At 65.2% G+C, this 27326-nt stretch overlaps 2 protein-coding genes across 2 annotated transcripts; one reads left to right on the top strand and one right to left on the bottom strand.

Annotated features, from left to right (window-relative positions):
- The first annotated feature begins 1680 nt into the window (after window positions 1-1680).
- On the top strand, window positions 1681-20955 carry PDE6B (phosphodiesterase 6B). The gene is made up of 23 exons (XM_081087841.1): window positions 1681-2879; window positions 5590-5742; window positions 5871-5960; window positions 9174-9314; window positions 9394-9468; window positions 9661-9725; window positions 10401-10467; window positions 10776-10823; window positions 11425-11574; window positions 11786-11929; window positions 12292-12357; window positions 12732-12878; window positions 14363-14470; window positions 14783-14892; window positions 15037-15124; window positions 15395-15495; window positions 15712-15819; window positions 16361-16424; window positions 16624-16698; window positions 17927-18010; window positions 19577-19730; window positions 20540-20597; window positions 20722-20955. Exons 1-23 carry the CDS (start codon window positions 2400-2402, stop codon window positions 20756-20758), a joined length of 2613 nt encoding a protein of 870 aa, XP_080943967.1. The 5' UTR covers window positions 1681-2399; the 3' UTR covers window positions 20759-20955.
- A 2743-nt stretch (window positions 20956-23698) lies between these two features.
- On the bottom strand, window positions 23699-26306 carry ATP5ME (ATP synthase membrane subunit e). Its single transcript, XM_081094031.1, has 4 exons — window positions 24968-26306; window positions 24750-24804; window positions 24069-24167; window positions 23699-23766 (listed from the first exon to the last, which is right to left on the bottom strand). The coding sequence occupies exons 1-4, from the start codon at window positions 25001-25003 to the stop codon at window positions 23741-23743; spliced, it is 216 nt and encodes a 71-aa protein (XP_080950157.1). The 5' UTR covers window positions 25004-26306; the 3' UTR covers window positions 23699-23740.
- Window positions 26307-27326: the final 1020 nt, after the last annotated feature.

The following is a 27326-nucleotide window of genomic DNA, read 5'->3' as shown; positions in this document are numbered from 1 at the left end:
GATGTTTCTCTCTGTCTCTCCCCTCCCTCCCTCTCCCCCTAAAAACCAATGGAAAAATATCCTCGGCTGAGGATTAACAAACAAACAAAAAGAAACCAAACCAAAGAAGAAAGTGGGGAACTTAAAACAGCAGAAATGTGCTGTCTCTCTTGGGGGGCAGCTCAAGGGCTGGTTCCCTCTGGGAACCTGAAGCCGGTTTTGTCTGGGAGGAGAAATTTCCAAACCAGGTCACATGACAGGCTTCAAGCTCCATGAGACAAAGGGTTAATGCACCACAGCCCTCTAGCTACCCCTGGGCACTGCCCTGCCCGCAGCCCCCAGCCCCCAGGCACTGCCAGCCCACCCCACAGGCTGCCGTCTGGCTGGCTGGTGGCCACGGCCATTGGTGAAGCCGGAGACCGGGAAGTTCTGTGAGCCTGAGAGGTGCTGCTCCTTCCCTGGACTGGGTGAGCTGAGGCCGGGTGTGTGGGGGGAGGGGGGCAGGCGGTGTTAGCAAGGCCAGGGGCCAGCACGCGGGCCACGCCTTCCGTGGAGCACTGTCAGCCACAGGGTGGCGGACGCCTCGAGCTGCTTGTGCCTGCGCCCAGGGCGTGGGTTCCCACCCCCGTGCGCTGGGGAGCTTCATGCCACACCCAGTTTCCTCAGCCTGGAGGGGAGGAGGGAGCAGAGTCGGACGCTGGCAGGACCGGAGGGTGGGCCTCAGGGCGGGGTGAGTGGCAGATTTGGGAAGTGCCCCCCAAGACCCAGTTCCCCAGGCGCTCGACCAGGTGGTGGTCATCACGTGTCTCTCACACCCAGGCCCAGCGCAGGGCCTCCGGAGACGATGCCCGGGGGACACCAAGAGGCTGCTTGGGGCTGACGGCCAGCGAGGCGACGGCAGCCCTGGCCCCAGATCCGAGAGCTGCAGGCCGGCACCCTAGTCAGAACCCACTATTCTTAGGAGACGTGGGAACCTTGGAGCGGATCCCGGCAAGAAGCCGGCTGCGTGGTTCCGTGGAGGCGGGAGCTCGAGCCCCGCCCCCCCCCCCCAGCCCCGGCCAGCTCGGCCCATGGGTTGTCACAGCTGCAGGGCCCAGAGCCCCGAGATCCCTGCTCGTGTGGAGAACACTTGTCCCCGCACACAAGGAGCCCCAGCCGGCGTGCACACTGCACACACACACACACACACACACACAGTTTCACCAGCTGAGTGCAGCAAGAGTCAGACTCACACACAAGCCCTGCGTCCCGGTGGAAAGTGTGCTAGCGACTTTGTGTGGGCTCCATGAGGAGGAGACCCAGCCACGCGGAGCCCGTGAGCAGAGGGGCCAGAACCCTCCCCCTGAGACGATGCTGCCGCCTCTGCAGACAGGCCGGTTCCATCGCTGCTGCCTCAGGTGAATCTGAATGGCAGGTGCCACCAGGCTCACTGAGACGTGCACACTGGTTCCCACGGACAGAGCTTCTAACCCAGGCTCCCACAGTCCACGGTGCGCATGCACACACGCACAGGTACATGCACACACAGTCATGCATGTACACACACTGCGTGCACGTGCAATCATGCACGCACCTAGGCACACACGTGTGCGCCCATGCATGGGCACACACAGACTTGTGCGTGTTCACACAGTCTTTTTTTCTGTGAAGCAAAGGGCACCCCTACAGCAAGAGAGTCAGAGAGACGTGGTAGCTTCACCTTGTTTCACATCATGAATCACAGAGAAGCTAAATCTGATGATGTCGGGGGCGGCCCAGGCATGCCAGTCCCTGCGTGAGGCACGGGTGCTCGGGAACGAACTCGCCTGCAAACACGGCCAGAGGTTGTGGCAAATAAAGGTGCCGGCACATGGGGAATGGGGGGGAGGGGGGGGGTCCATTCAGACACTGAACTAAGGGTGCCAGCTCTTCACAGAGCAGCACCGGGTGCGTCCAGGTGAAACCCTCACCCGCCAGACTGTATGCCCAGGCCGCCTCTTCCCAGCGTGGAAAGGGGAGTGTGTGAGCCCCTCGCCCAGGCCAGGGCTGGGCCACCTCCCTCCCTGTCCCCACCTCCCTCTGTGGGGGTGGAGCCGAAGCGGCAGCCTCAGGGGGCCCCCCCGCTCCAGGCCTGGGACCGTCTCCCGAGGCAGATGCCCACCAGTGTATACCTGAGCCCAGGTCTGGGCCGCCGGTGGGACCAGGTGGAGAGGGTCATCTCCCTCCACGGAAGGAAGCCCCCCTGACCCCCGCCCCAGCCGCTGGGGCGTCCCGAAGGCCCCATCATCCCAGGCAGCAGGCAGCCCAGGCCTCAGGCCTCAGGCGAGGGGGCAGGCGTGGCGAGTCAGCTGGTGGCCCAGGCCTCTAATCGCCACTAAGCAAGGCTTTGCTGATGACAGTGTTTGCGGGAGTCTGCGCACACCTGGGGGCAGCCGGACACCATGAGCCTCCGCGAGGAGCAGGTGCGGCGGTACCTGGACCAGAACCCCGGCTTTGCGGACCGGTACTTCGGGAAGACGCTGAGCCCCGAGCACGCGGCCCGGGCCTGCGAGGACGAGGATGAGGACGGGCTCCCCGCGGGCGGCGCCAGCTTCCGGGAGCTGTGCCAGGTGCGGGAGAGCGCGGCGCTGTTCGAGCTGGTGCGGGACATGCAGGAGAACGTCAACATGGAGCGCGTGCTCTTCAAGATCCTGCGCCGCCTGGGCCCCCTCCTGCGCGCCGACTGCTGCAGCCTCTTCCTGTACCGGCAGCGCAACGGCGTGGCCGAGCTCGCCACCCGCCTCTTCGGCGTGCGGCCGGGCCGCGTCCTGGAGGACTGCCTGGTGCCCCCCGACTCCGAGATCGTCTTCCCGCTGGACATCGGGGTTGTGGGCCACGTGGCTCAGACCAAGAAGATGGTGAACGTGCAGGACGTGAGGGAGGTGGGTTCCCGCCGCGCCTCCAGGGCCTCGAGGGTCCCACGGGGTGGGGGAGGGGGGTCAGCAGGCCGCACGGGGAAGGGGGTGGGAGGGGGCGCCCGGGAGGAGCAGGGAGAGGCTGCAGCCCAGGAGGGGCCCGTGCATCTCCTGGCCCCTGAGGGGCCCGGCCTGGGAGCTAGAAGCAGGAGCCGTGACCTGGACCTGCCTCTTCCACGCCCACGAAGGAGTCAGAGGGGCCGAGCCCCCAAGCAGCCGCGTCCCCTTGTCCGTGGAGACAGACGGACGTGCAGACCCAGGCTGAAAGGGAAGCAGCCAGGCTGCAATCCTCTTAGCGCCTCTGCTCCCACCGCCTGCCTCCGTGGCCTGAGCAGAGTAATCTCCAGGATTAGCCTCTCTCTTCGCTTCCTTTCTAAGAAATGGGTCACCCAAGAATCGGGCGTCAGGAGCGCGACTTCCCAGAAACAGGCGTTCAGTAGTGGGGACCCCCCCCCCGTCTTGTCCCCTCAGGGGCCGGTTTTCCAGCCTCCCCACCCCACGCCTGCGCTGCGGGTGCCCCAGCTGCTCTGAGGGTCTGGTTCCACCTTCGGGGCTGCCCCAGGCCGGGTCCCCCCCTGCAGAGCTGTTGCCCTGGGTCTCCCGGGCAGGGGGGCCGTGTGGCATCGGAGGAGCCGCCGGGGGGCAGGCACAGCCCTGGCCTTGTCCTCAGGCCACGGGGGCTCCTTGATCCCAGATGCCATGGAACAGAGGCCAGATCAAAACTCACCAAAAAGCAAATCTCCACAAAGTGCATCACGAATCCCTGCGTTGTCAGGGTCGGGTTTCCAGGTGGCTCTGGAGAGGGGAGACTGAGGCAGGGTCTGAGCTCCGCCCTGGGCACCAGCCACTTGGAGGGCGGAGCCCCAGGGGCTGTTCCCGGAGCCGGGTGTGTGGGGGGGTGTAGGGGGGAGGAGGATGCGGGGGGGGGCGGGAATGCAGGTCTGGCCGGTCAGCACCCTCAAAGCTCCCAGACCACGAGGGCTTGTGGCTGAGCCGCTGGGCCAGGACCATGGGCCCAGGTCCTGGCTCGGGGGGCGGGCGTTCTGACTCCCCCCTCCCCCCCAGCCCCCCCTCCCCCCCGCTGCAAAGAGCTGTGGTCCCCAAAACGCCTGGCCAGAGAGTCCTGCTGTAGCCGCGGTGTCGGACCCAGTTGTGGTGGCTGGAGTCGTGTGGTTGAAGGACGAAGGGCCGGCGCTGGGGGCGGGGTGAGGCCTGGGAGCTGCCGTGGGGGAGCAGGGGCAACAGTGTTGGGGACACTTTAGAGAAACCCCAGGCTTTGGTCCTACAGGGTCTGAGTGGCAGGCAGACAAGGCCGCACAAGGGCCCCTCCGCAGGCGTGGGTGGGGCCGATCCCGGGAGGGGCACAGGAGGCAGTGTGGCTGGGCAGGAGGGTAAGGGCGTGGGCCCGGGGCTGCCAGTCCGCCCCAGGGTGTCTGGGAGCTTGTGCACCCCCAGCAGCTGCAAAGCGTCCGGCTGAGGCTCTGGGGCCCAGGGTCTGACCCCACAGAGGAGCCCGGACAGGGCAGGGGGCCGGTGGGGGGAGACAGGGGAGCAGAAACAGCACAGGCAGGGAGCCGTGCAGGCGTGGGCCCAGGCGCTTCCGTGACTCTACTCCCAGAGCGTGGCTCCGGCCCCAACGTGCCCCCCCTCCGAGGCCCGTGCCCGCGTGCGCGTGTGGTGGGCCCGGATGCGGGCGCCTGTGTGCGCGTCCGTGCGGGTCCCCTGGGCACGAGGACCGGAAGGAGGCTGGCAGCACAGCCAGGCGTGTGGACGCCGGAGTGGCCGGTGCTGTGAAGGGAGCCGGGAGCTGGCGGGCGGAGGGCTCAGCACGTGGGACCTTCCGGTTCAGACACGGGGCCCGCACTCACCGGCCAAGCGCTGCTCGTCCTGCGGTCAGAGCTGAGCACCGTGAACCCCTCACTCTGGCCTCGTGTGAAAACACATCCATCGGGAAGGGGGTGAGGCCGGCACATCCCTCTGAGGGACAGAGTCCGAGTCACCTTCTGGGAGCCCTGGTCGGGGCCCAGTCAGGGCTTGAGGACCCTGCCCCTGTGGAGACAGACCTCCAGCCCCTCCCTCCCCACCAGGGACCTGCTTGGGGCAGGTGCTGGGGTGGTGGGACCCCCTGGGGCAGGTGCTGGGGTGGTGGGACCCCCTGGGGCAGGTGCTGGGGTGGTGGGAGCCCCATGGGGAGACCCCAACTGGCGCACAGGCCTGGGAGGCCTGTGGGGGCTTTGGACAGAACCTGGGGCCCCAAGGAACCCTCGACGCCCACCCGCGGGCTGTCCCCCGAACACGCCCCATCAGACTGTGCTCCCCTGAGTTCAGCCACACGTATGTTTGGGGGAGGAGCCCATGGGTCTGGCCCCAGCGGTGGAAGGCAGGAGGAGCGGCAGCCAGGAGTAGGAGGGCACCCAGGTGTCAGGTGTGGGGGGGCCCAGTTCTGCCCACAGCCCAGGTGGAGCACGGGGGTGGGGGTGCTGTGGGGACTGCAGAGCCTGGAAGCCAAGGTGGGGTGACAGGGACTGAGCCAGGCCCGTGGCACGTCCTCTGAGCTTCCCGGGCTCCCCAGGCCGGGGCAGGGCCGCTGGGCGTCAGCACTGGCCTGGGGCCCCACAGCCCCCCGAGCCCAGGCCCACAGAGGAACAGCCTCTGTCTTTTCTCCGGCACCACACAGAACCCCCACTTCAGCACCTTCGCCGACGAGCTGACCGGCTACGAGACGAGGAGCCTCCTGGCCACGCCCATCATGAACGGCAAGGACGTGGTGGCCGTGGTCATGGCCGTGAACAAGCTGGACGGGCCGGGCTTCACCAGCGAGGACGAGGACGTGAGTGCAGGCCGCCCTCCCCCCCCCCCCCCGCCCCAGCAGGGGTGCGAGTGGCCACGGCTCCGTCCCTCTGTCTGTGGGCGCCTGAAAGCCGGGCTTTAACGCCTGTGGTCGACCCTCCGTTCCAGGTTTTCCTGAAGTACCTGAACTTTGGGGCCTTGAACCTGAAGATCTACCACTTGAGCTACTTGCACAACTGTGAGACGCGCCGCGGACAGGTACCGCCTGGCCCTGCCTCCTGGCCACAGCCGGGGGTCCAGGCCCCCTGCTCGCTCTGGACAAAGGCGGGCGGGGTGGGCCCCCCACCCCCCGGGCAGGTTGCTAGGCGTCGTGGTGTGATGCTGTGTGTGCTGGCCAACGTCAGAGGCTGGGCCTGGCCCCTGGGCTGCCATCCCTCACCGGGGGCCCAGGCGGGTGTGAGGGCACTGCCCTGCCTGCCAGCTGCCCCAGCCCCTCTGGAAGGAGTCAGGGGATTGTGCACGGACGACAGGCACACAGTCCTGCTGCTCTGAGGCCGAGATCCCTGATGGTTTGGCCCTGGCCACACGGGACGCAGGACAGCGTCTGCCTGCCCCTGAGCGAGGGCGTGGGGGCTAGAGGGAGAGGGGGGGCCTTGTGCTGTGGGAAAGAGTGCAGAGCTGCCGGCACGCAGCCTCGGGCCCCTGCGTGTCCCCCTGCCTCCGAGTGCTTGGCTTGACTCTGGTGGGAGGTTTGCTGTGTCATCGGGTGTTACCACCTACGTGCAGGCTGACCTGGCGGGTGCACACGGAGCCTGGGCTCCATGCGGCCCCTGGGAATGCGGGGACAGTCACTACAATGAGAGTAAGAATAAAAGCTGCCGTCCTGCGATGTTTGCTACAAACAGCAACGCCTCCGATTGGGTAACTTCGCGCAGGTCGGGCAGGAATACTGGCTGCCGGTCACACACGACCAGGACGGGATGAGGGAGCTGAGGGCTCCTGTTCCTGCCCGGAGAGGAATGGACATCAGTCCGGAAACGGCCTCGCAGACGTGGGCCAATTAATAGAACGCGTGATGGGGCCGGTTTGACATTTGTGGTTGTGAACAGTTACCTGCTTTGATGTTGGTTATTAGACATCGTTGAGCCCGGCCGGTGTGGCTCAGGGGTTGAGCATCGACCTATGAACCAAGAGGTCACGATTCGATTCCGGTCAGAGCACATGCCCGGGTGCGGGCTCCATCCCCAGTGTGGGGTGTGCAGGAGGCAGCCAATCAGTGACGCTCTCTCATTACTGATGTTTCTCTCCCTCTCCCTTCCTCTCTGAACTCAATAAAAATATATTTTTTAAAAAGGTGAATGACTGGAAGGGAATACGAATACCTAGATGAGTGGATATGTGGATACAGTTTTAACGTGATCTCCATTTTTTAAACGTAGGCCGTTCACCTTTAATAAAGCTGGTGTGGAGCCCTGGCCAGTTTTGCTCAGTGTCAGAGCGTCTGCCCAGGGACCACGGGTCTCAGGTTCTGTTCCCAATCAAGGGCACGCGCCTCGGCTGCAGGTTCGATCCCAAGCCCCGGTCAGCGGGGGCATGTGCAGGAGGCAACCAATCGCTGTGTCTCAGTCACACGGATGCTCCTCTCCCCCTCCTCTCTCCCTTCCACTGTCTCTAAAGATCAATGAAAAAAAATCCTCACTCCGGGTTGAAGATTAAGAAAATAAAGGAGTCTGAGGCTCTAGCTTCTCCAGAGAGGTCAGGCCCACACCTGACATGAGTCGTAGCCATCGAGCGGAAACAGCCCAGGGCCCTGCCCCCACCCCCCCCCCGCAGGAGGGGCGGGGGGGGGAGGTTCGGGCAGAGGGACAGAGCACAGGCCCTGCGTGAGGCCTTGGGGTGAAGTCCCAGGACACCCTGAGTCAGAGCAGCTCTGCCCAGGGCCGGGTCAGAGGCCCTTCAGGGCTATTTGCTCTGAACGCTGACCTCCCGGCTACACGAGGCAGCTGCCTAAACATCCCCCTGGCGTGGCTCAGCTCCCACTGAGAAACAGAGGCAGGAGGCGAGGGCGGGTGGGGCCTCGCGGGCCAGGCTGCTGGGGTCAGAGCCGCAGACACACCCCAACCCTGCGCCCATTTCCTCCGGCTGTGACAGAACCTGCTCCTGGCAAGGGGGCCGCACGGTGACAGGTCCCTGGTCTAATCGGGGCTCAGGGGTGACAGACGGAGGGCCGGGTGGGAGTGGTGGGTCTCCCCTCGATGCTCCTGGGGAATGAGCGGGGGTGGGGGGGTGATTGTCTTCACACAAGTGGGTGGGGGCTGTGCCCAGGCCTTTCGCAGCAGGATGGAGGTGCTCGTCCACCAGCTGACTCGAGTGGGTGACACAGGTGGGTGGCAGGTGTGGGTGACTCACGTGTAGACCCCAGGGGCAGCTGGCACAGGGCCTGCAGCGCAGATGGTCGGCAGCTCTCACGCCCTCTGCACCGTCAGCAAGCACCGGGGCTCTGCATGGCCTCCTGACCTCGCCGCTGTGACCGAGGGGCCAGACCCCGAGACTGCTTCCTGAGGTCCGGAAGGAAGGGGCGCTGTCGGGGTCTGGCTCCGCGAACGCGGCTGTGAAGGCCCAGGGCGCAGCTTGTGCAAAGGCCCTGGGCCGGGTCAGGGGAGGGAGTGGGGACACAGAGGAAGCAGGCCACCACTCAGGAACTCCTGGTCTACGTGGGCAGCGGGCTGCCTCCTGGCAGGAGGACACAGGTGGGGCCATGAGAGCCAGAACCGGCCAGTGACAGTGGGGGCGGCAGGGGCCCCGGGGGGCTGGCAGCAGGGGAGCCATGCAGGGGATGATCTTGCAGGAGGGCTCGGCCCCAGGCAGTGCTCAGGCCCGAGGACAGGTGCGGGGGGGGGGGGGGGGGGGCGGGGAAGAGCAGGTGTGACAGGCTGGGGCCAGGAGGTGCCCTGCCTTTGGGCTGTGGCTGAGGAGATGGAGGAACTGGGGAGGGGCCCCCCTCGGAGTTAGTCTGAGCCTGGCCATCAGCTGAGGCCCAGGGGGCAGGTGACCCAGGGCCTCGGGGACCCTCACCTCACCTTGCTGGCCCAGGACACCATGAGCTCGTGTCCTCAGAGCCCTGCCCCCACCGCCTGACCAGGGCGGGCTGGTCCAGGCTGTGCCTTCCAAGCTCATGGCCACTGATGACAATTTCCATCACTCATCACGGACCCGGTGTGAGGCCAACCAGGCCGCGCGGGGCAGGGACATGGCCGGAGCTGGAGGCCTCGTCCCCCAGGAAGCCCCCAGGCCCTGGGGTCAGGCCGCAGGAGTGGGGGCTGGTGCCCCTCAGAGATGCTGTTGGGGGGCCGCCCGGCTCAGTGTCCCCAGGGTCCTGCGGCAGGTGCTGTGCACGTGCGTCTCAGGGGTGAGGGTTGGTGCCCAGACAGGCAGGTGGGTGTGACCAGGGGCCATGGTGCCGCCCTGCAGGTGCTGCTGTGGTCGGCCAACAAGGTGTTTGAGGAGCTGACGGACATCGAGCGGCAGTTCCACAAGGCCTTCTACACCGTGCGGGCCTACCTCAACTGCGACCGGTACTCCGTGGGCCTCCTGGACATGACCAAGGAGAAGGTGAGGCCCGCCCCCCACCACCCCCCGCCCGCCGCCAGGCCTCGCACGCTGGCTCACCCCTCTTCCTCTTCCCCGCCAGGAATTCTTCGATGTGTGGCCCATCCTGATGGGAGAAGCCCAGCCGTACTCAGGCCCGCGTACCCCTGACGGCCGAGTGAGTCGTGGGGACGGGCCAGCCGCTCCCCACCCCCAACTCCAGGGCAGCAAGGGGCCCGTCCCAGCCCTGCCCAGGACGGGGGAGGGCAAGGGGCCTGGGGAGCCAGGGACGGACGTCTCGTCTCCCAGAGGTGCCCGGGAGTGCCGGCCCGGAGCCCCTCACGACCGCCCGCTGTGGTCTGACCCTCAGGAAATCCTCTTCTACAAAGTCATCGACTACCTCCTCCACGGCAAGGAGGACATCAAGGTCATCCCGTGAGTGCCAAGGTCGTCCTGTGCCGGCGGGTCCTGGGCTGCCGGCGCCCACGTGGTGGGAGGCGCTGGCTCGCTGACCTGGAGAAAATGACTGGGGGGTGAACCTTGCAGCGGCCATCCCGGGGTCCAGGGAGCGTCCAGGGAGCCTGCCACGCGCCTGAGCTCGCAGGCCCTCTAGTCTCGTTGACACTGCACACCCAGTGGGATGGACCCCAGGGGACGTCTGCTGGGGGCAGCATGGCCGGTGGGGCTCAGGGAGGGCCCGGTCCCAGCCCTACAGCCACGCGGCCATGGCCCTGGGCCCCACAGGCCGGTCAGGGCCCCACCCACAGGCCCCCACAGGGACCGGACCTCCAGATCCCGGCCCGGCCACAGGACAGGGGTCCAACGCTCAGCTCCAGAGGCCACAGGAGGCAAAGGGGTTTCCACGGGGCCAGTGGCCTCATCGTGGGCAGAGAAGGCGGATGAGGCAGCACAAATGCCCCCAACCCCACCCTCCGCTGCCTGCAGCCTCCCAGCTTCCCTCCCCCGCAACCCCTGCCCCACCCGGAGCTCAGAGAATGGAGCCAACAGGAACACGCGCGCGTACACACACACACACACACACACACATACACACACACACACCACACAACCCTGGGTCTGGCCCATCTGACCCTCTGCTTCTCTTCCCAGCACACCCCCAGCTGACCACTGGGCTCTGGCCAGTGGCCTTCCAACCTACGTGGCAGAAAGTGGCTTTGTGAGTCCCCAAGGCCCTGCCTCCAGCCCCAGCCTCCCTGCCAGCAGCCCACGGGCACCCCCGCCAGCCCCACCTGCCTGGGGTCACCCCTGCCAGCCAGGCACCTCCCACCACCTGCCTGGGTACCCCGCCAGCCCCACCTGCCTGGGGTCACCCCTGCCAGCCAGGCACCTCCCACCACCCGCCTGGGGTACCCCGCCAGCCCCTGCCCCCGCTCGGCCTCTGTAGACGCTCCGGGCTGGACAGTCGCTTTCAGAATCGTGTGTCCACTCGGCTGTGCAGCTGAGACGGCTCTCTGCTCCTTGCAGATCTGTAACATCATGAACGCCCCTGCGGACGAGATGTTCACCTTTCAGGTAGCTGTTTACCAACAGTACAGGCACTGCCCTTGGGAAGAAGGGATCACGGTTCAGAATGGACGCTCAGGAGTTTCATTTTTTATATTTGTATTTTATTTCAGAGAGGAAGGGAGAGGGAGAGAGAGAGAGAAACAACAACGATGAGAGAGAATCATGGATCGGCTGCCTCCTGCATGCCCCTCCCTGGGGATGGAGCCCACAACCAGGCATGTGCCCCGACCGGGAACCCAGCCAGGACCTCCTGGTTCCTAGGCCGATGCTCAACCCCTGAGCCACGCCGGCCGGGCCAGAATTGGCTTTTACTGTTAAGAAACAACCTCAAAATCGCAGTGTCAAACAGCAGCAAACACATACAGGGTGTCCCCGCCCCGCCAAAATGTACACACACTTTAACAGCTGATAACTCACTTAATTTAATAAACTCTGACTTTATAATTATTCAAAGTGTGTGTGCCTCCGGGGCACCCGTATCTCATGCTCACCTGCCTGCGGGTTCGCTGGGTTCAGGGGTTCGGGTCTGCCCCCTCGCCTTCCCTGGGGACACTGACCGGGGCTCCTCGGCGGGAGGCGGAGGTCATGTGCGCCGGCCGTCCCACAGGAGGGCCCCCTGGACGACTCCGGCTGGGCCGTCAGGAACGTCCTGTCCATGCCCATCGTCAACAAGAAGGAGGAGATCGTGGGGGTGGCCACCTTTTACAACAGGAAAGACGGGAAGCCTTTCGACGAGCAGGACGAAGTGCTCATGGAGGTAAGCACCCTCTCAGGTGCTGGACACGCCATCCGCTCCCCCACCTGACCCCGCACGGCCCCAGAGTGGACGGGAGGCAGCGTGCGAGGTCCCATCGGGGCCAGGGCTGGGCAGGCACCCTGCCGCCCCGTAGGAGCGGGCACGGCCCTGGGCCGCACACCTGGCACCTGGAGGGCAGTGCCCCTCGGGGGTGACGCTGTGCCCTCCGCAGTCCCTCACACAGTTCCTGGGCTGGTCCGTGCTCAACACCGACACCCACGACAGGATGAACAAGCTGGGGAACCGCAAGGACATCGCCCAGGACATGGTGCTGTACCACGTGCGCTGCGACCAGGACGAGATCCAGCTCATCCTGGTACTGCCCCCCCCCCCGCCCCGCGTCCACGCGGACGCACACCCAGGAGCAGGCCCGTCCCGGAGGCCCACTCGCCCTGCCAGCCCAGGGTGGGTCCCTCCCGGGTGGGTCCCTCCCAGGCCGTCCCCCTGCGGTGAGCGGGGAGGGAGGCGCCTTCGAGCTGCTGTGAGGGCTCCATCCTCCGGGGAGGCAGGGGCCACCACGCTCTCTCATCTCTGAGGCAGGACGCACCCCCCGGGCCTCCCGCGGTGACCTTGGTCCTCTGTGCCAGTCACAAGGGTGTGGGGGTGCTGTCGCCTGTCCCACACTCCCGAGGGTGTGGCTGACGCTGTCACTGACTCAGCGCATCGGTTCTCTCCCAGCCAACGCGAGCACGCCTGGGGAAGGAGCCGGCTGACTGTGAGGAGGAGGAGCTGTGGGAACTCTTGGTCAGAATCTGCCCCCACCCTGAGGTGCAGGCTGGGGGCTGAGGCTGGGGGCCGGGGACTAAGGGTGCTCACGGGGTGTCCCTCTGGCGGTGGCCGCTGTCCGCCACCTTCCCACGTAGGTATCTCTGCGTTTGTTTCCCTGGCAACATCACTGTGTCTGCCCAGTTAGGCAAGTTCTTGTTATTGGGCTGAGCGTCTGAGGGGAGGGGAGGAAGGGAGCTGAACCATCCAGGACCCGTGTCCAGGCCACAGGCCAGAGCGACTGGCAGGGCAGATGTCACCTGGGGCATCCGGGGCTGGACAGAGGGTCCTGAGAGGAGGGACGAGGAGCAGCGGGCGGCGGGCCTGCCCCCTCAGCCACGGCCCTCCCACAGAAGGAGGTACTCCCTGGGCCCACCAAGTTCGACATCTACGAGTTCCACTTCTCCGACCTGGAGTGCACGGAGCTGGAGCTGGTCAAATGCGGCATCCAGATGTACTACGAGCTGGGCGTGGTCCGCAAGTTCCAGGTGCCCCAGGAGGTGAGAACATGGTCAGGGGTCCCAGATCCAGAGGTCCCAGGTCCTGCACTGAATTGGGGCAGGCCTGTTCATTACAGAACGGGCAGTGCAGGCGGTAAAACACAGGTAGAGCGTGGGGTGGGAGAGATGACCGCTGGACGGATGGAAAGTCTGATTGACAGGAGCTCCAGGCAGTGCGACCTTAGGTGCAGCGGGCGATAGTGGGCTCTGGCATTGGTGGGGTGGGGGGCGGGGGGAGATAGCAGCCCACAGCTGTGCAGAAAGCACCCACCACTCCCGGCTGGAACCAGGCCCGGCGACCATCCGACCGCCCGGTGGGGCCGCCTCCACCCTGCTGCCCCGCGGTTCCCTTCACACCCCGAGCCTCTGCTCCCACCGCCACCCATTGAGGGAAACACCTTCCCTCTTGCCGACGCCAGGGCAGCAGGCCGCATTTCCAGGAAATGTTCTACTGAATAAGAAAGGAAACAAAAGATAAAAATTATAGACAATATGGACGGAAAAAATATTTCCTGATAATTTTCTGGACCTAAAAATCACAGAACAGCCCTAGCTGGTGTTGCACAGTGGGTAGCGCGTTGGCCTGGGGACCCAAGGGTTCCGGGTTTGATTTCCGTCAAGGACACGAACCTCCCAGCCTGGACCCTGGTCAGAGCTCCTGCAGGAGGCAACCAATCGATGTGTCTCTCTCACATCGATGTTTCTCTCTGTCTCTCCCTCCCTTCCACTCTCTCTAAAAAGCAATGGAAAAATATCCTCGGGTGAGGATTAAAAAAATTATTTAAATCGAAGAACAATAAGAGGCTCCCCTGGGGAGATCACTGCCCTCCACCCCACCCCCTCCCAGCCTCCACCTCACCCACCGGCCTCAGGACCCTCAGCCACCAGCGCCAGGTGCCCACACAGCTTGCCCCAAACAGGCCTTTTCTTCTGAGACGCCCTGTACCTGCCCTGCCCGTGTGACCAGGGTCACGGGTTCCATTCCCTGTCAAGGCACATACCTGGGTTGCAGGTTCGTTCCGGGCCCAGGTGGAGGCGCATTCTGAGGCAACCACCCACACGTCTCTCTCACAGGATGGCCCTCCTTTCCACTCTTTCTAAAAATCAATGGAAAAAATACCCTTTGCCCTGGCTGGTTTGGCTCAGTGGATAGAGCATCGACCTGCGGACTGAAGAGTCCCCGGTTCGATTCCAGTCCAGGGCATGTACCTTGGTTGCAGGCACATCCCCAGTGGGGGGCGTGCAGGAGGCGGCTGATGGATGTTTCTCTCTCACCGATGTTTCTAACTCTCTATCCCTCTCCCTTCCTCTCTGTAAAATATCAATATTTTTTTAAAAATACCCTCTGGGGAGGATTAACAAAATATAAACTCCCCTAGACCCCTTGCTGGGGTCCTCTTCTCACAGTTGGGGCTGGGCGATGGGACGGAGCCCCTGGCAGCCCCCCCACCCCCACCCCAGCAGACCGTGTCCTGGCTCCACAGGTGCTGGTGCGGTTCCTGTTCTCGGTCAGCAAAGGCTACCGGAGGGTCACCTACCACAACTGGCGCCACGGCTTCAACGTAGCGCAGACCATGTTCACGCTGCTCACGGTGCCCGGAGGGAGCAGGGCACCCAGAAGCCGGGGTGCGGGGTGGGAGGCGCCCACACACACCGCCCCACCTGCCCAGGGCTGTGAAGACCTCCTGGTCCAAAGGCAGCCCCGCTGGGGGGGGGGGGGGGGAGGGGCTCCTCCGCTCGGGAGGCGGGGCTTGGAGGGCTCAGCGGGGCGTCCTTCCCCGGGAGGCTGGGGGGGGGGCGGGGGGGCGTCGGGTCCGACCCAGCCCCCAGGCCGCCCCGCAGCCCGCAGCCCGGAAGCAGGAGCGGGAGCGGGAGCGGGTGCGGGACGGGGCCTGTGTCCGCAGACCGGGAAGCTGAAGAGCTACTACACCGACCTGGAGGCCTTCGCCATGGTCACCGCCGGCCTGTGCCACGACATCGACCACCGGGGCACCAACAACCTGTTCCAGATGAAGTAGGCGCGGCGGGGGGTGGGGCGGGGGTGCAGGGGGGGAGGCCCCCCGGAGGGCCCCGCGCAGCCGGCGGGAAGCAGAGACTCGCTGTGGCGCCCACGGCCCCTCCCGGCCACTCGGGCTGCTGGTCTCCCTGCACCTGGCAGGTCCCAGAACCCCCTGGCCAAGCTGCACGGCTCCTCCATTCTGGAGCGACACCACCTGGAGTTCGGGAAGTTCCTGCTGGCGGACGAGGTGCGAGTCCCCGCGTGCGCGTGCGTCTCCTGCCCGCGCCCCAGCGCCCCGGGCCCTGCACCTGGGCCCCGAACCTGGGCCCCTGCGCCCCGGGCCATCGGGGAGGGTACACGCCCCTGGCCTCCTGGGGACGGAGTCTGACGGTGCGCCCTAGCGAAGGGGGCGCGGAAGTCTCCCCGCGGTGAGTGGGCTCCCTGGGGGAGGCCGCCTGAGTCTGGTGCCCGCCCCTGGGGTGAGGGACGGACTGGCCCCCCCACCCCCCACCCGCAGAGCCTGAACATCTACCAGAACCTGAACCGGCGGCAGCACGAGCACGTGGTCCACCTCATGGACATTGCCATCATCGCCACGGACCTGGCGCTCTACTTCAAGTGGGTCCCGCGTGGGGGGCCCGGAGGGGAGAGACCCGGGTGGGGGCACCGGGGAGACCCTGCGGCCCAGGCGCCTGGACTCCTGGCGAGACCTCCCTGGAAGGGCGGTGGGCGGGACCGCAAGAGGGGGCGGGGCCTGCCCGGGGGCGGAGGGGAGAGGGGGGAGGGGGGGAATGGGGAGGGGAGCCCCACAGCCCCCGTGTCCTCGGGGTTCAGGAAGAGGACGATGTTCCAGAAGATCGTGGACGAGTCTAAGAGCTACGCGGACCGGCGGAGCTGGACGGAGTTCCTGTCGCTGGAGACGACGCGGAAGGAGATCGTCATGTGAGCCGGAGCGAGGCTGGGGGGCGGGGTTGGGGGGCGGGGTTGGGGGGCGGGTTACTCCGCCAGCCCCAGGCCAGGCCCCCCATGCTCTGCGGCAGGAACAGCTCCTCCCTCTCGGGCTTTGGTGCCTGGAGGCAGAGCCCCGTCCTGCTCCTCGCGTGCGGGGGCTTTGGGGCCCGACAGCACCGCGCACGGGCCGGTGGCGGCGCCCGGTTCAGCACCACGGCCAGCGTCTCGGCGCCGCCTTTGGCGACCACGTGCCCAGCCGGGAGCCCGCCATCCACACCCTGGAGCCCGGTTCTGATCCTCACGCCCGTACACCACGCACTGCAAGGCTCGGGACAAACTTGCTGACTTCCGCGTGCGGGGCAGGGGGCATGGGGAGCACAGGCTGCCGCTTCCGGAAGGACCTGCGCCCCGCGGTCCCCAGGCTGCGCGGGCTGGCGGGTGCAGGGGCGGGTGCAGGGCCGGGTGCAGGGGCGGGGGGCGGGGGGGGCGAGGGGGCCAGCCTGGACTCGCCTCCAGCGCCCTCTGCTCACAGGGCCATGATGATGACGGCCTGCGACCTGTCTGCCATCACCAAGCCCTGGGAGGTCCAGAGCAAGGTGAGCCATCACCTGGGGCGCCGCCTCCCTCCTGGGGGGTTGGCCTGCGGGAGCTGTGCTCACGCGTGTGGGGTTCCCGCGGGTCCGGGTGGAGACCGCGGACACAAAGCCTCCGGCAGGTCCTTGGGACGCTCTCTGACCCAGCGCTGAACCCCACTGAACCCCACCAGATGAACGACTGCCTTTTCTGTGCCCCCAGGTGGCGCTGCTGGTGGCAGCGGAGTTCTGGGAACAAGGGGACTTGGAAAGGACGGTTCTGGATCAGCAGCCCATTGTGAGTGTTGCTTCCAGAACCTCTGCCCGGGGCGTGGTCCTGGCTCAGTGCAGACAGGGGACCCCGGTTCTGAAGTCCTGGGCTCTCACTCTGGGTCATGTGACGAGATGGGGTGTGGGTGCCGGTGGCTCGGGATCCGGGGGAAGCTGTGAGGTTGAATCTGGTGGGACCAGGCAGTGGATCGTGCCAGAGGCTCCACGAGCCCAGGCAGCTCCGCAGTGAACACGGCGGGGCCCTCAGAGGCCCAGGAAGTCCCAGGTGGGACAGCCGTGGCCCCAGGGAGGGTGCCGAGCCAGGGCCCACACACGGCACATGGCGGTGCGGGGCCTGTGGGTCACAGTGTGGTCCTGACTATTCTGCAAGGGAACCAGGGGCCAGGACGGCGTGGTAGGTCCAACACGCGAGAGACGGGGAGAGGGTTTGCTCACAAGCCAACCCACTTGGTGAGTAGCGGTCTGAACACAGGCCTGCGGAGGAGCCGGGCAGTGCAGGCGGCAGGAGAGGCGCCCTGACCACCAGCACCGTCTCTGGGACACTTGGTCGGTTTGTCCGTCCAGGCCAGGCTGCTAGGGCCCTGCCTGGCTCACTCTCTCCACGCCGGCTCCAGACCATGGGTAACTGTGAAGCAGGGACTGACAGGAGGCAGCTTGGCGGGTACGGAGGGTGTGGACGAGGACAGCGGTCTCAGCTTACCAGGGGCTCGCGCCAGGGGGTCTGGGGTCCGGGGTTGGGGTCCGGGGTTGGCACCGTGGACAGCTCCTGGGGAGGTGAAGGGGCCGCTCTCAGGGGATGTGGGGCCTGGTTCAGCACCCTGGACAGCGCGGTGGTGGGCCTGGTTCCTCACCATGACAGCTCCCTGGACTGGGGCGGCTCTCAGGGAGCCCAGGGTCCTGGCTCAGCATCATGGAGAGCTCCGGGGGAAGACGGAGGGGGCCGCTCTGGGGGCGTGGCGTCTAGGGGCCCTAGGAGACCTGGGATAGGCCAGCACTATGACGTTGACACGGATGCCCTGGCGCGTGGGGCATCCTGGCCTTGCCCCGCCAAGGCCCAGCGTCTCAGGCAGGCTGGGCTGGGCCAGGGCTCCACCCTCCTCTGCGCATCTCCATGGTCATGTTCATCCGAGTGGGTGGGGCTGAGTGAGTCCTGGTGCTTGGGGATGTGCCGGACCCACCTGGCCCTGGCCCTGGTCCTGGCCCTGCCCCTCACTGTGCCCCTGCTTCCCCCAAAGCCAATGATGGACCGGAACAAGGCGGCTGAGCTCCCCAAACTGCAGGTTGGCTTCATCGACTTCGTGTGCACCTTCGTGTACAAGGTGAGTGCAGGCAGCACGGGGCCCACGGGCCCAGGAGGAAGGGCCGTGGAGTCATCGGCCACCCAGGGCCACCCTGGCCCACCCTCCTCACATCTGCAGTAAAATCCAACATCTTCAGTGTCGCCCCAAGTTGAGTCCCTCCCCCTCCCTAGCACAGTCAGCGCCTCATTCCCACCGGCTTTCAGCTTTCTCCCGTTCAATGTCCTCACAGTCACCTCGAGGCCTCGCCTCCAGTGTCCCTTCTCCAGCCCCCCAGGCGCTCCCCGCGCCGGCATGGTTCTTGGGGTGACGGCAGGTATATCTGCTGGTGTCTGTGAGCCCGAGGACAGGGTGACCCCATGGAGCTGGGTGTGCTTTGCCCAGAAACACGTGCTGCACAACTGACAAGCAACAGCAGGTCACAGCTCAGGGGACTGGCCAGGGACTGAGGGGCATCTGACTGCACAGCCTCCTGTGATGCCCAACATGGCCAGGGCCTCCACCCTGCCACTGGGGCAGCAGGGCAGATCCCACACTCCAAGGAGGATGTTGCCTGGTTCTGAGTGAAGTCACCCCTGACTGGACCGTCCCACCCCCACCTCGGTCCCCAGGACACCACACTTCCCTCCACTGCAACTCCAACCCCATTTCCTGCCTCCACAGCTGACTTGCTGGGGGGAGGCGGGACCAGGATGTGCACTGCAGTCCTGACCTCACAGGTCACAGCTCACCACGCATTCCCTCCCCACAGCACCCGCATGCCCACAGCTTGTGTCTTCACATGCCTGTGTTGTGCATGCACTTTTTATGTGTGTGCATTGTGTATGATGTTGTGTGCATTGTGTGTGATGTGCTTGCATCGTGTGTGGTGTGTGCATTGTGCGTGGTGTGTGCACTGTGTGTGGTGTGTGTGCACTGTGTGATGTGCTTGCATCGTGTGTGGTGTGTGCACTGTGTGTGGTGTGTGCACTGTGTGTGGGGTGTGTGCATTGTGTGTGGTGTGTGTGCACTGTGTGATGTGCTTGCATTGTGTGTGGTGTGTGTGTGCATTGTGTGTGGTGTGTGTGCATTGTGTGTAGTGTGTGCACTGTGTGTGGTGTGTACACTGTGGGGGTGTGCACTGTGTGTGGTGTGTGCATGGTGTGTGGTGTGTGCACTGTGTGTGGTGTGTGCATTGTGTGTGATGTGCTTGCATCGTGTGTGGTGTGTGCACTGTGTGTGGTGTGTGTGCACTGTGGGGGGTGTGCATTGTGTGTGGTGTGTGTATGAGACATGGGCGAAGGAGCACAAGACACACACGTCTATGAGTCCCCCACCCCCTCTGCAGTTGACACTTCCGGCTCTGTTCTCGGGGTCCTTGCCCGCTATGAGGGTGTGTTATAAGCATTCACGCCCACAGCTCCCAAACGCAAACGCCAAGCGCTCCTCCCCGTTCGGGGCTTTGCTGGGAAGTGACATCTCGGTGGCCGTTCCTCCTCCTCCCGGCAGGCCTCGGGGTTCTCCTCAGAGGGAACTGAGGCAGAGGCAGGGTCGTGACCTGTCCCTCCACCCGCCCGGGGAGGTCGCGACGTCTGGGTTCCCTTCCAGGAGTTCTCCCGCTTCCACGAGGAGATCCTGCCCATGCTGGAGCGCCTGCAGAACAACAGGCAGGAGTGGAAGGCGCTGGCCGATGAGCACGAGGCGAGACTGCGGGCCCTGGAGGAGGAGAGGCAGCAGGAGGAGAGGACCGCGGCCAGGAAAGGTCTGGGCCCCGGGGTGCAGGGCGGGCACCGGGTTCACCAGTCAGAGCGAGTGAAGAGGCAGAAACAAGGAAGTGAGCTGAGAGGAACGGCAGGTGCCCCGGGCCCCTCACTGCAGAGGCGGCCACGGGGGAGGCCCGTCCACGTCCACGGGTGGGCCCTGCGGACTCAGGAACTCACCAGCCTGGACGGAAGGGTTTCCTTCTCCTGGCCCAGTGGGGACTCTCGTCTCCTCCCAGGATCATGAGTGTTACTTCCTTCACGAAGGGGGAAAGCCCACTGGACGATCAGCAACTCTGAACGGATCTTCCCTGCAAAGAACAGTCCCCTCCAGAGTAACTCGGAAACCCACCTGTTTTCCACGCACACACACTCACATGCTCACACACACACACACGCATGCCCACACATGCTCACACGCACACATGCACACACGGAAGGAAGAGCTAGGAGCCGTGTGCACGACTCCCTAGGCTGTGTCGAGCACAGTCGTTGGCCTGTTCGCCCTGAACTGTGGGAAGGTGGCTGCCCTGGAGCGGCTCAGCCAGTCCGGCTGGACCCTGGGGCCGCGTGGCCTTGTGTCCATGTGCTCGGCCACTCGGCTCCGGGACTTTTGTGCTATTCCCTGCGGTTCCCTGCTATGGGCTGTGGGAGGCCAGGGCTGAGATAAGAAAGGTGAGCCCCAGAAATCGGCTAGGCTGACCACAAACGCTCTTCCCCTCCCACAGGGCCGCAGAGGACATGCAGGCCGACGGGAGGGGCCAGCTGGGGCGTGCGTGGCCCTCCCTCACCTTCTCGCCTTCTCTTGCAGGGGGCACAGAAATTTGCAATGGTGGCCCGGCACCCAAGTCCTCGACCTGCTGCCTCCTGTGAGCCACTCAGGGCACCTGAGGGCTCCCGCATCCCCACGCCCACACCCACTCGCCTCTAACCACTTGGTACAAGAGGTTAGGAAGCCTGAGACGATTTTGGATACTTTGAATTTTTTTTAAGGTTTGTGTTTTTATCAACTGAAGTCAACTACAAATAAGAGTGTGGCCCGCCCTGCACTCACACTCCTCGCCTTTGACACAGTCGCACGGAGCCCTGCGTCTGCACCGGTGTCGGAGGCCTGGGGAGAAGTCTGCGCCTGTGTTTTTGTGGACACAGAGGTGCTGTTTCCCAGCTGGTTTAGGAAACGATATCTGGCCAGAAATGTAGAATAAATGAAAACAAGTCGCCCCTTTCTTCTGTGGTGGGAATTACGGCAGAGGGCGCACTGTATGTGACCGACTGGAAAAATTCCGGCAGGGAGGTGAGGCCGGGAGTAGAGCGCGATCAGACCCGAGTGGGCAGTGCAGAAAGAACCCAGAATAAAGGCCGTGTGTGTCGTTGCTGAGGGACGCGGTCGGGCAGGTCGGTCTCCAACGCCCGGGCTGCCCAGGCCCCTCCTCTGCAGCTGGGGGTCCCCGTACCGCAGCACCACACACTTCCGATGGTTCCACAACTGAGCCAGGAAGAAAGGCAGTCACCCCCCAAACTGGGAAGCAAGGACACAGGTGAGAGGGGCGCTAATTATCTGGCAGAAATTAAGGACTTTCAACTCCTGATGTGAGCTCCCAGCATCTGTTCCCGACACTGGGTGACACGACCCCCTGGGAAACGCCCTTCAGCTGGGTACAGGCCAGTTGTTACCATGCCAGTTCTGATGGCACCAGGTGCTCCCCCAGGGATGGGGGTGGGGTGGGTGGACACGCCCCACACAGCCAGGCCTTGGAGGGAGGGGCATTTCCATTTTCATCTCAGGGGCCACAGGCACCTGGTGACGGACCTGTGACTGGAGGAACTCAGCACCATCTCACAGGAGCCTCACTTAACCAAAACCAGGGCTTTGAGGTGCTGGTGTGCTGCTCCCCATGCACATGAACTCGTTTTACAATGAAACGAGTGGCCCAGTGCATGGGGGGAGGGGTGTCCCTCAGGCCGGTCTGCACCCTCTCCAATCTGGGACCCCTCAGGGGATGTCCAATTGCCGGTTTAGGCCCAATCCCACCTAAACCGGCAATTGGACATCCCTCTCGCAATCTGGGACCACTGGCTCCTAACTGCTCACCTGACTGCCTGCCTGATCGCCCCTAACCACTCTGCATGACAGCCTGCTCGCCCCCAACTGTCCCCCCTGCTGGCCTGATCACCCCCAACTGCCCCCCCAGCCTGATCACCCCCAACTGCTCCCGGCGCCGGCCTGCTTGCCCACAACTGCCCCTTCCTGCCTGCCTGCTCGCCCCTAACCGCCTCTGCCATGGCTTTGTCCGGAAGGTGTTCCAGTCTAATTAGCATATTACCTTTTTATTCGTATAGATGGGCAAGAAAGAGCAGAGCTTGGCTCTCCCCTCCGTATGAGCTCCAGTCCCATCCTGTCCTCAGACCACACCCCCTCCCTGGTGTCACGGAGGAGCTGGAGGGCATCAGCCCCACCCCCACCTTTGCATGACAAGCCCCCACCCTGTGTTCAGGGCCTGGGCCTGGGCCAGCTCAGAGGGCTGCCAGTCCAGCTGTGCCTCCATTACAAACGGCACCCTTTGGTGCTCCCACCTGGATGCCCCAGGGAACAGGTGAGAGTTCCTGTGCTCCCCACACATACACATCTGTGGTGGATGGTAATTTTTCTTCTTTTTTGCCATCTTCTGGTGCCATTTAATTTTCAAGTTGTTTTGATTCTTGATGTGAAATGCTTTCCCTTCCTTATACCCATATTCCTTTCTCCTTGAGCCCCCAATGTTGTTTCCTTTCATTTTCCCTGGAGAGAGATACACCTCTTCAAAGCTCAGAGAACCCAGGCTGGGCCAGAGCAGAAAGCAAGGACAGAGGATGGGCTGTGGCTTAGAGGCCTGAACAGAGCTCGCAGGCTGGTTTGGGTGCTTCCTGGGCTGGTCAAGACCACACTCGGCCTCAAGCAGCCACGAGGGCCGTGTGTGGTCTGAGTGGCAGCTCTCCGACTGCAGAATGAAGGTGGCAGCTTCTAATCTACACTGTGCCACCAACAGACCATGAACTGCCAGAGCGAGAAGGGCCTCTAAGAGCTCACCCAGACCAAATCCAACCTCCCAGAGCTGAGGACTTGCCAGGTACCCAGTCAGTGACGTCATTCTGAGGCAGAGCACAGTGACGCTTGTGACTGGCTGTCCCTTGACGGACCGTCCAGGTGTGTCTGGGCCCCAGGACGGCCGACCTGGCACTTCCTGGGAGCCGAGTGCACCTGCTATCACTCCCCAGCCAGGTCTGACTGAAGCCAGAGCCAATCGCGGTGACAGGGAATCCTGCCATGCCAGGGATTAGGGAGCAATGGCCAAGCTCCTGGGGCTCCAGCGAGGCCGAGACGGCCGAGTTAACGCTAGGCTGGGCAGGGTGGGGGCCTGACGCGGCAAAGATGGGGGGGGGGGGTGAGCCAGCAACCTTAATGGCTTCACACAAAGCACCGTCCCAGTTCCAGAGGTGCCTTGGCCTTCAACTGCCTGGCCCGGCAGGCTCTCCGGTGCCCTCGCCGGACGGTCACCACAGCTCTATCCTCCTGCTTTTTCTACGCTCCCAGCGGCCTTCCCGGCCTCCTTCCCTTGTGCCTTAGGTTCCTTTTACTCGCTTCCAACTGGTGTTTCCTCCCCTCCCCCCAGCTTTGATTCCACCCCTTCCACACCCCTTTGATCTAACTCCCCACCAAATCTTCGGGCTCCCCCACCCCCAGATGCCTTTGGTATTTCCGCAGTCGGCCGCAGGCGTCTCAGATAAAGTGGATGCAGCCCTGAGGCTCCCGGGATCCCAGGCCCCCGTTTCCAGGCCCCCCGCCCCCAGGTGCCCGGTGCTCAGGCCCACATAGAGCACAGTCAGGGCGCCTGTCCCAGGACGGGTGGCCTCCCTGGCAGCGCTGTGGTGGGTGATGCTGCTTCTGAAACCCCTCCCACCCCGCACACTGAGGACTCCGGAGAGCCAGCGCTCACGCACAGAAAGCTTTATTCATGTCCTGCGGGAGGGGAGCTCACTTCAGGATGCTGTCATCACGGGCTGCAAGGTCGGAAGGAAAACGTGCGTTACTGCCTGTCCAAGCAACTCAAAAGGGGCGCTGCGGCTTTTGGGGTTCAACACTCCACACCCCGCTCCCGCGGAGCCTGACGGGGCTCGGCTTCACCTCCCGCCCGGTGGCCTCGGTGGCCTCGTCCCTGCACGTCAGAGGGAGACTGTGGTCCGGTCCTGCGGCCACGCCCCTGGGCCACCCCCTGAGCCCCCTCCTCCGCGCAGGTCGCTAGGAGCTGAGTCCGGCCCGGAAAGTCTGGGTGGAGGGCAGTCTGTCCGACTCAGGCCCGTACCTTCCGCCAGTTCCCTCTCGATCCGCTTCAGCTCATCCTGCCTCTTCTTCTCCTCGGCGGCCACTCTCCGCTCCTCCTCCGCCCGGGGCTTCAGGTAACCTGTCGGGCAGCGGGAAGGGCTCGCCCATGAGCTCCTCCCTGGAACGCCCTGCACGCAGCCAACCCGCGCAGCCTCCCTTCCGGGGTGCTAGGAGCCCCTGCACCTGCCGTTCCTTCTCCTTCACCTCCATGTCGGGCAAGGCCTGCAGGTCGCCCCTCAACAGGGAGCCCCGCCCAGAGAGGGCGACAGGGCCCCACTGCCCAGCGCCCGGACTCGGACCGCAGCTCGCGCCCACCCAGCTGTCAACCACCCCAGGTTTCCAGGCCCTCAGCGTTCTCAGAACCCCGCCGCCAGGTTCCCCGGCCCCCCGTTTCCAGGCCCCCCGGATTCCCAGACCCCCAGCCGCCGGTTTCCAGGCCCCCCGGATTCCCAGACCCCGGTTTCCAGGACCCCCAGGATTCCAAGCCGCCGGTTTCCAGGACCCCCGGATTCCCAGACCCCCAGCCGCCGGTTTCCAGGACCCCCAGGATTCCAAGCCCCCCGTTTCCAGGCCCCCCCGGTTCCCAGGCCACCGGGGTTGGGGGGCGACGCCGGGTTCACGGGGCGCCATGGCGGGAACGGCGGGCAGCGCCGTCACTCACTGTGGCGCTTGGCTCCGTAGGTCACGCCGAGGAACAGGGCGGAGTAGCGGCAGAGCTGCGGGGAGAGGGCGGTCAGAGGCGGCGGGAGGACCGGGGGACGGGGAGGGGGGGACCGGGGCGCACCACGGGGTTGGGGGCGCGGGGGGAGGCGGACGAGGTCGCACCACGGGGCCCACGCACAGCCGAGCGGCGGGAGGCGGCCGCGAACCCCAGTTCACCTTGATGAGCGGAGAGACCTGCACCGGCGGCACCATCTTGTCCGTGACCCTCGCACCGGAAACACAATGTGGGCGGACGAAGACGTCACCAGGTCCCGGAAAGCCAAGAAGTCGCAAAAGTGCCCCGGGGCGGGCGCATGCGCCGTCGGCGACAGTGAGCGCGGCGCCCCCCAGCGGCCGGAGGGCTGACGTGTGACGTCACCGTGCGCGCACGAGGTCCGGGGCGCGCGGGGCTGCGCGTGCGCAATGGCCGGGTGAGCGGGTGGCGGCTGTGCGGAACCCGGTGCGTGAGCCGCCCCGCAGCCCCGGCGCTCGGGCCCCGCGAGCGCACGTGGAGGCCCGCCGCGTGGGTCCAGCATGAAGTCTAAGTCGGGCTCCCCAGGTGCGGCCCGCGCCGAGGACGCCCCGGTCCGGACTGAGCGGGACCTGGCAGCCCCCGGCAGGTGGCCGAGCCCCGCACTGTGGCCTCAGGGCCCTTCCTGCGTCCGCGCCGCGCGGGCGCCTCCCCACCATCCCACCGCCCCCGAGCCAGGCTCCCGGGAGGGGTCCCCCTGCAGGACCTGCTCCCTGTGTCTCCCCGTTCCTGCCCTCGGGAACTGCAGTCCGAGGTCCACCTGCACCGGAAGCCACGGTCACCCCCGCGGGGTCCCTTCCCCTCCCGCTGCGCCCCCTGCGCCCCTCGGAGCCGCCCTGTTTCCCAGCTCTGTGGGCAGCGCCCCTGAGAACACCGCCAGGCAGACCGGGTGTGCAAGCGGCCCCCGCCGGTGCTGGCGCATGGTTCCCATGGCCACTGGCTGGGGCCCGCCCCGGGGGACCCCCGCTTCCCCCACGCGCCTTTGGGAGAAGCTCCCTGAGAGCCAGGCTTGGAGCCCAGGAGGTCGGCTCCGCTGGCTGCAGGGGAAGGGACGGGAGCCCGCGCCTTACTCCTCGCCGAGCCCGGGCTTTGGAAGAGACCTGGGCTGCACCTGAAAGAAGGGAATGGAAGGGAATGCGGGCCGAGGCGGACAGGAGTAAATCTAATCAGCACATCGGGGATGGGGCGGGGGACCCCGGGGGACCCCTTCCAGGGCCCCGCACTCCCTCAGCCGCCTTCTCCGCAGGCCTGGCCCGGTTCGGTTCGGTGTCCCGGCTGGAAAGTCGCTGGGCTTTTCCGGGCTGGGGAGGCTGGAGGCGGGTCCTACAGGCCCTCTCCCGGGTGCAGGCCTCCACCCTCAGGGTCCCGGAGGGAGGGAGGCATACGGCTCGTGGACCCCACTGGGTACAGGGTAAACTCCCTGTGCCCACAGGCCGTGCCCGCCCAGTGCCCACGCTCAAGCACATGCGTTCTTGCCCTGGAGCCGTTGGGCGGTGACCTCAGGTGACAAGGTCCTCACCCTTCCCTGACTTTAAAATAAACCAGGCTCCTCAGCAACTCCTGCTTCCAGAGTCAAAAATAAGTGTGGGGCGAAGGTGGGGCAGAGGGCGGGTGGGGCCACACACCAGAGGGCACACAGGCACCCCCAGGGCAGACCCCTGGAGCCTGTACACCTGCCTTGGCCAGGGCCTTTCCTGGGGTGGGGGGTGGGGGTCCACCTGGCTCAAGACACCAGGATGGCCTGCTGCGTCCCTGCACCTGTCAGGGCCAGCTGTCCCTGCCGGATCCCAAAACTCTCCCGGGAACCAGGCTGCAGGCTATCTTTAGTGCCGTGCTCAGACCCTGGCCAGCCCAGGAGCACCCTCGGGGGCTCTGCTGGGCCACTGCCTCCCCTGCTGGGCCTGTGAGCACAGAATTCACATGCCTCCCCCTGGGTGTGGCCCTCCCCACTCCTGCACCCAGCTGGGGACGGTGGAGCCCCTGTTTGAGCTGCAGCCCAGGCCCACGTCTCCCACATCCTCTGGAGTTCTCTGGGCAGCGCCCCTGAGAGCCCCCCAATCCTTGCAGGTGGGTCACGCCTCCCCTGGCTCCTCAGGGTGCCTGTGGTCCCAGCTTCGCTCCGTGTGCCCTGCTACAGCTGCAATGGAGGCAAGGGTTCAGAGAGGTGCCCCCAGGAACACCCACTCAGCTACTGTGGCTGCACAGACTCCCCACAATGCCCTCATCCCTGCACACCCCGGCTGCAACTGCTGGCCCCGCTGGGAACCAGGACATCAGCCTCTGACTGGGTGCTAACGGGCACCCGTGGGCCCTGGCATGTGGGAAGACCAGGCTGAGTGCTGGCCCAGCCTGCCCACCGGCCCCCATCTCCTCTGAACCCAAGGTGGGACGGCAGTGGCGGCCTCAACGCCAGGGTGAGGGACCTGCGACCTGTCTGCCTCTAAGGCAGGGAACTGAGGGCACACAAACTATTTGTGGGGATGCTTGGTGACTGGCCACTGGGTT

Source organism: Myotis nattereri (assembly GCF_964212035.1).
Source record: "Myotis nattereri genome assembly, chromosome: 1".
NCBI lineage: Eukaryota > Metazoa > Chordata > Mammalia > Chiroptera > Vespertilionidae > Myotis > Myotis nattereri.
Note: the sequence above shows the minus strand (reverse complement) of the source record. Positions and strands in the feature narration are given on the sequence as shown.

Bases quoted from the DNA above. Each gene is read 5' to 3' on its own strand.
- ATP5ME (XM_081094031.1), bottom strand. From the start codon at position 25,003: ATGGTGCCGCCGGTGCAGGTCTCTCCGCTCATCAAG. The intron at 24,168-24,749 runs GTGAGTGACGGC...GCTGCCCGACAG, and splicing joins CTACGGAGCCAAGCGCCACA to GTTACCTGAAGCCCCGGGCG. The intron at 23,767-24,068 runs GTACGGGCCTGA...CCGACCTTGCAG, and splicing joins CGAGAGGGAACTGGCGGAAG to CCCGTGATGACAGCATCCTG.
- PDE6B (XM_081087841.1), top strand. From the start codon at position 2,400: ATGAGCCTCCGCGAGGAGCAGGTGCGGCGGTACCTGGACCAGAACCCC. The intron at 11,575-11,785 runs GTAAGCACCCTC...TGCCCTCCGCAG, and splicing joins AGGACGAAGTGCTCATGGAG to TCCCTCACACAGTTCCTGGG. The intron at 12,879-14,362 runs GTGAGAACATGG...CTGGCTCCACAG, and splicing joins AGTTCCAGGTGCCCCAGGAG to GTGCTGGTGCGGTTCCTGTT.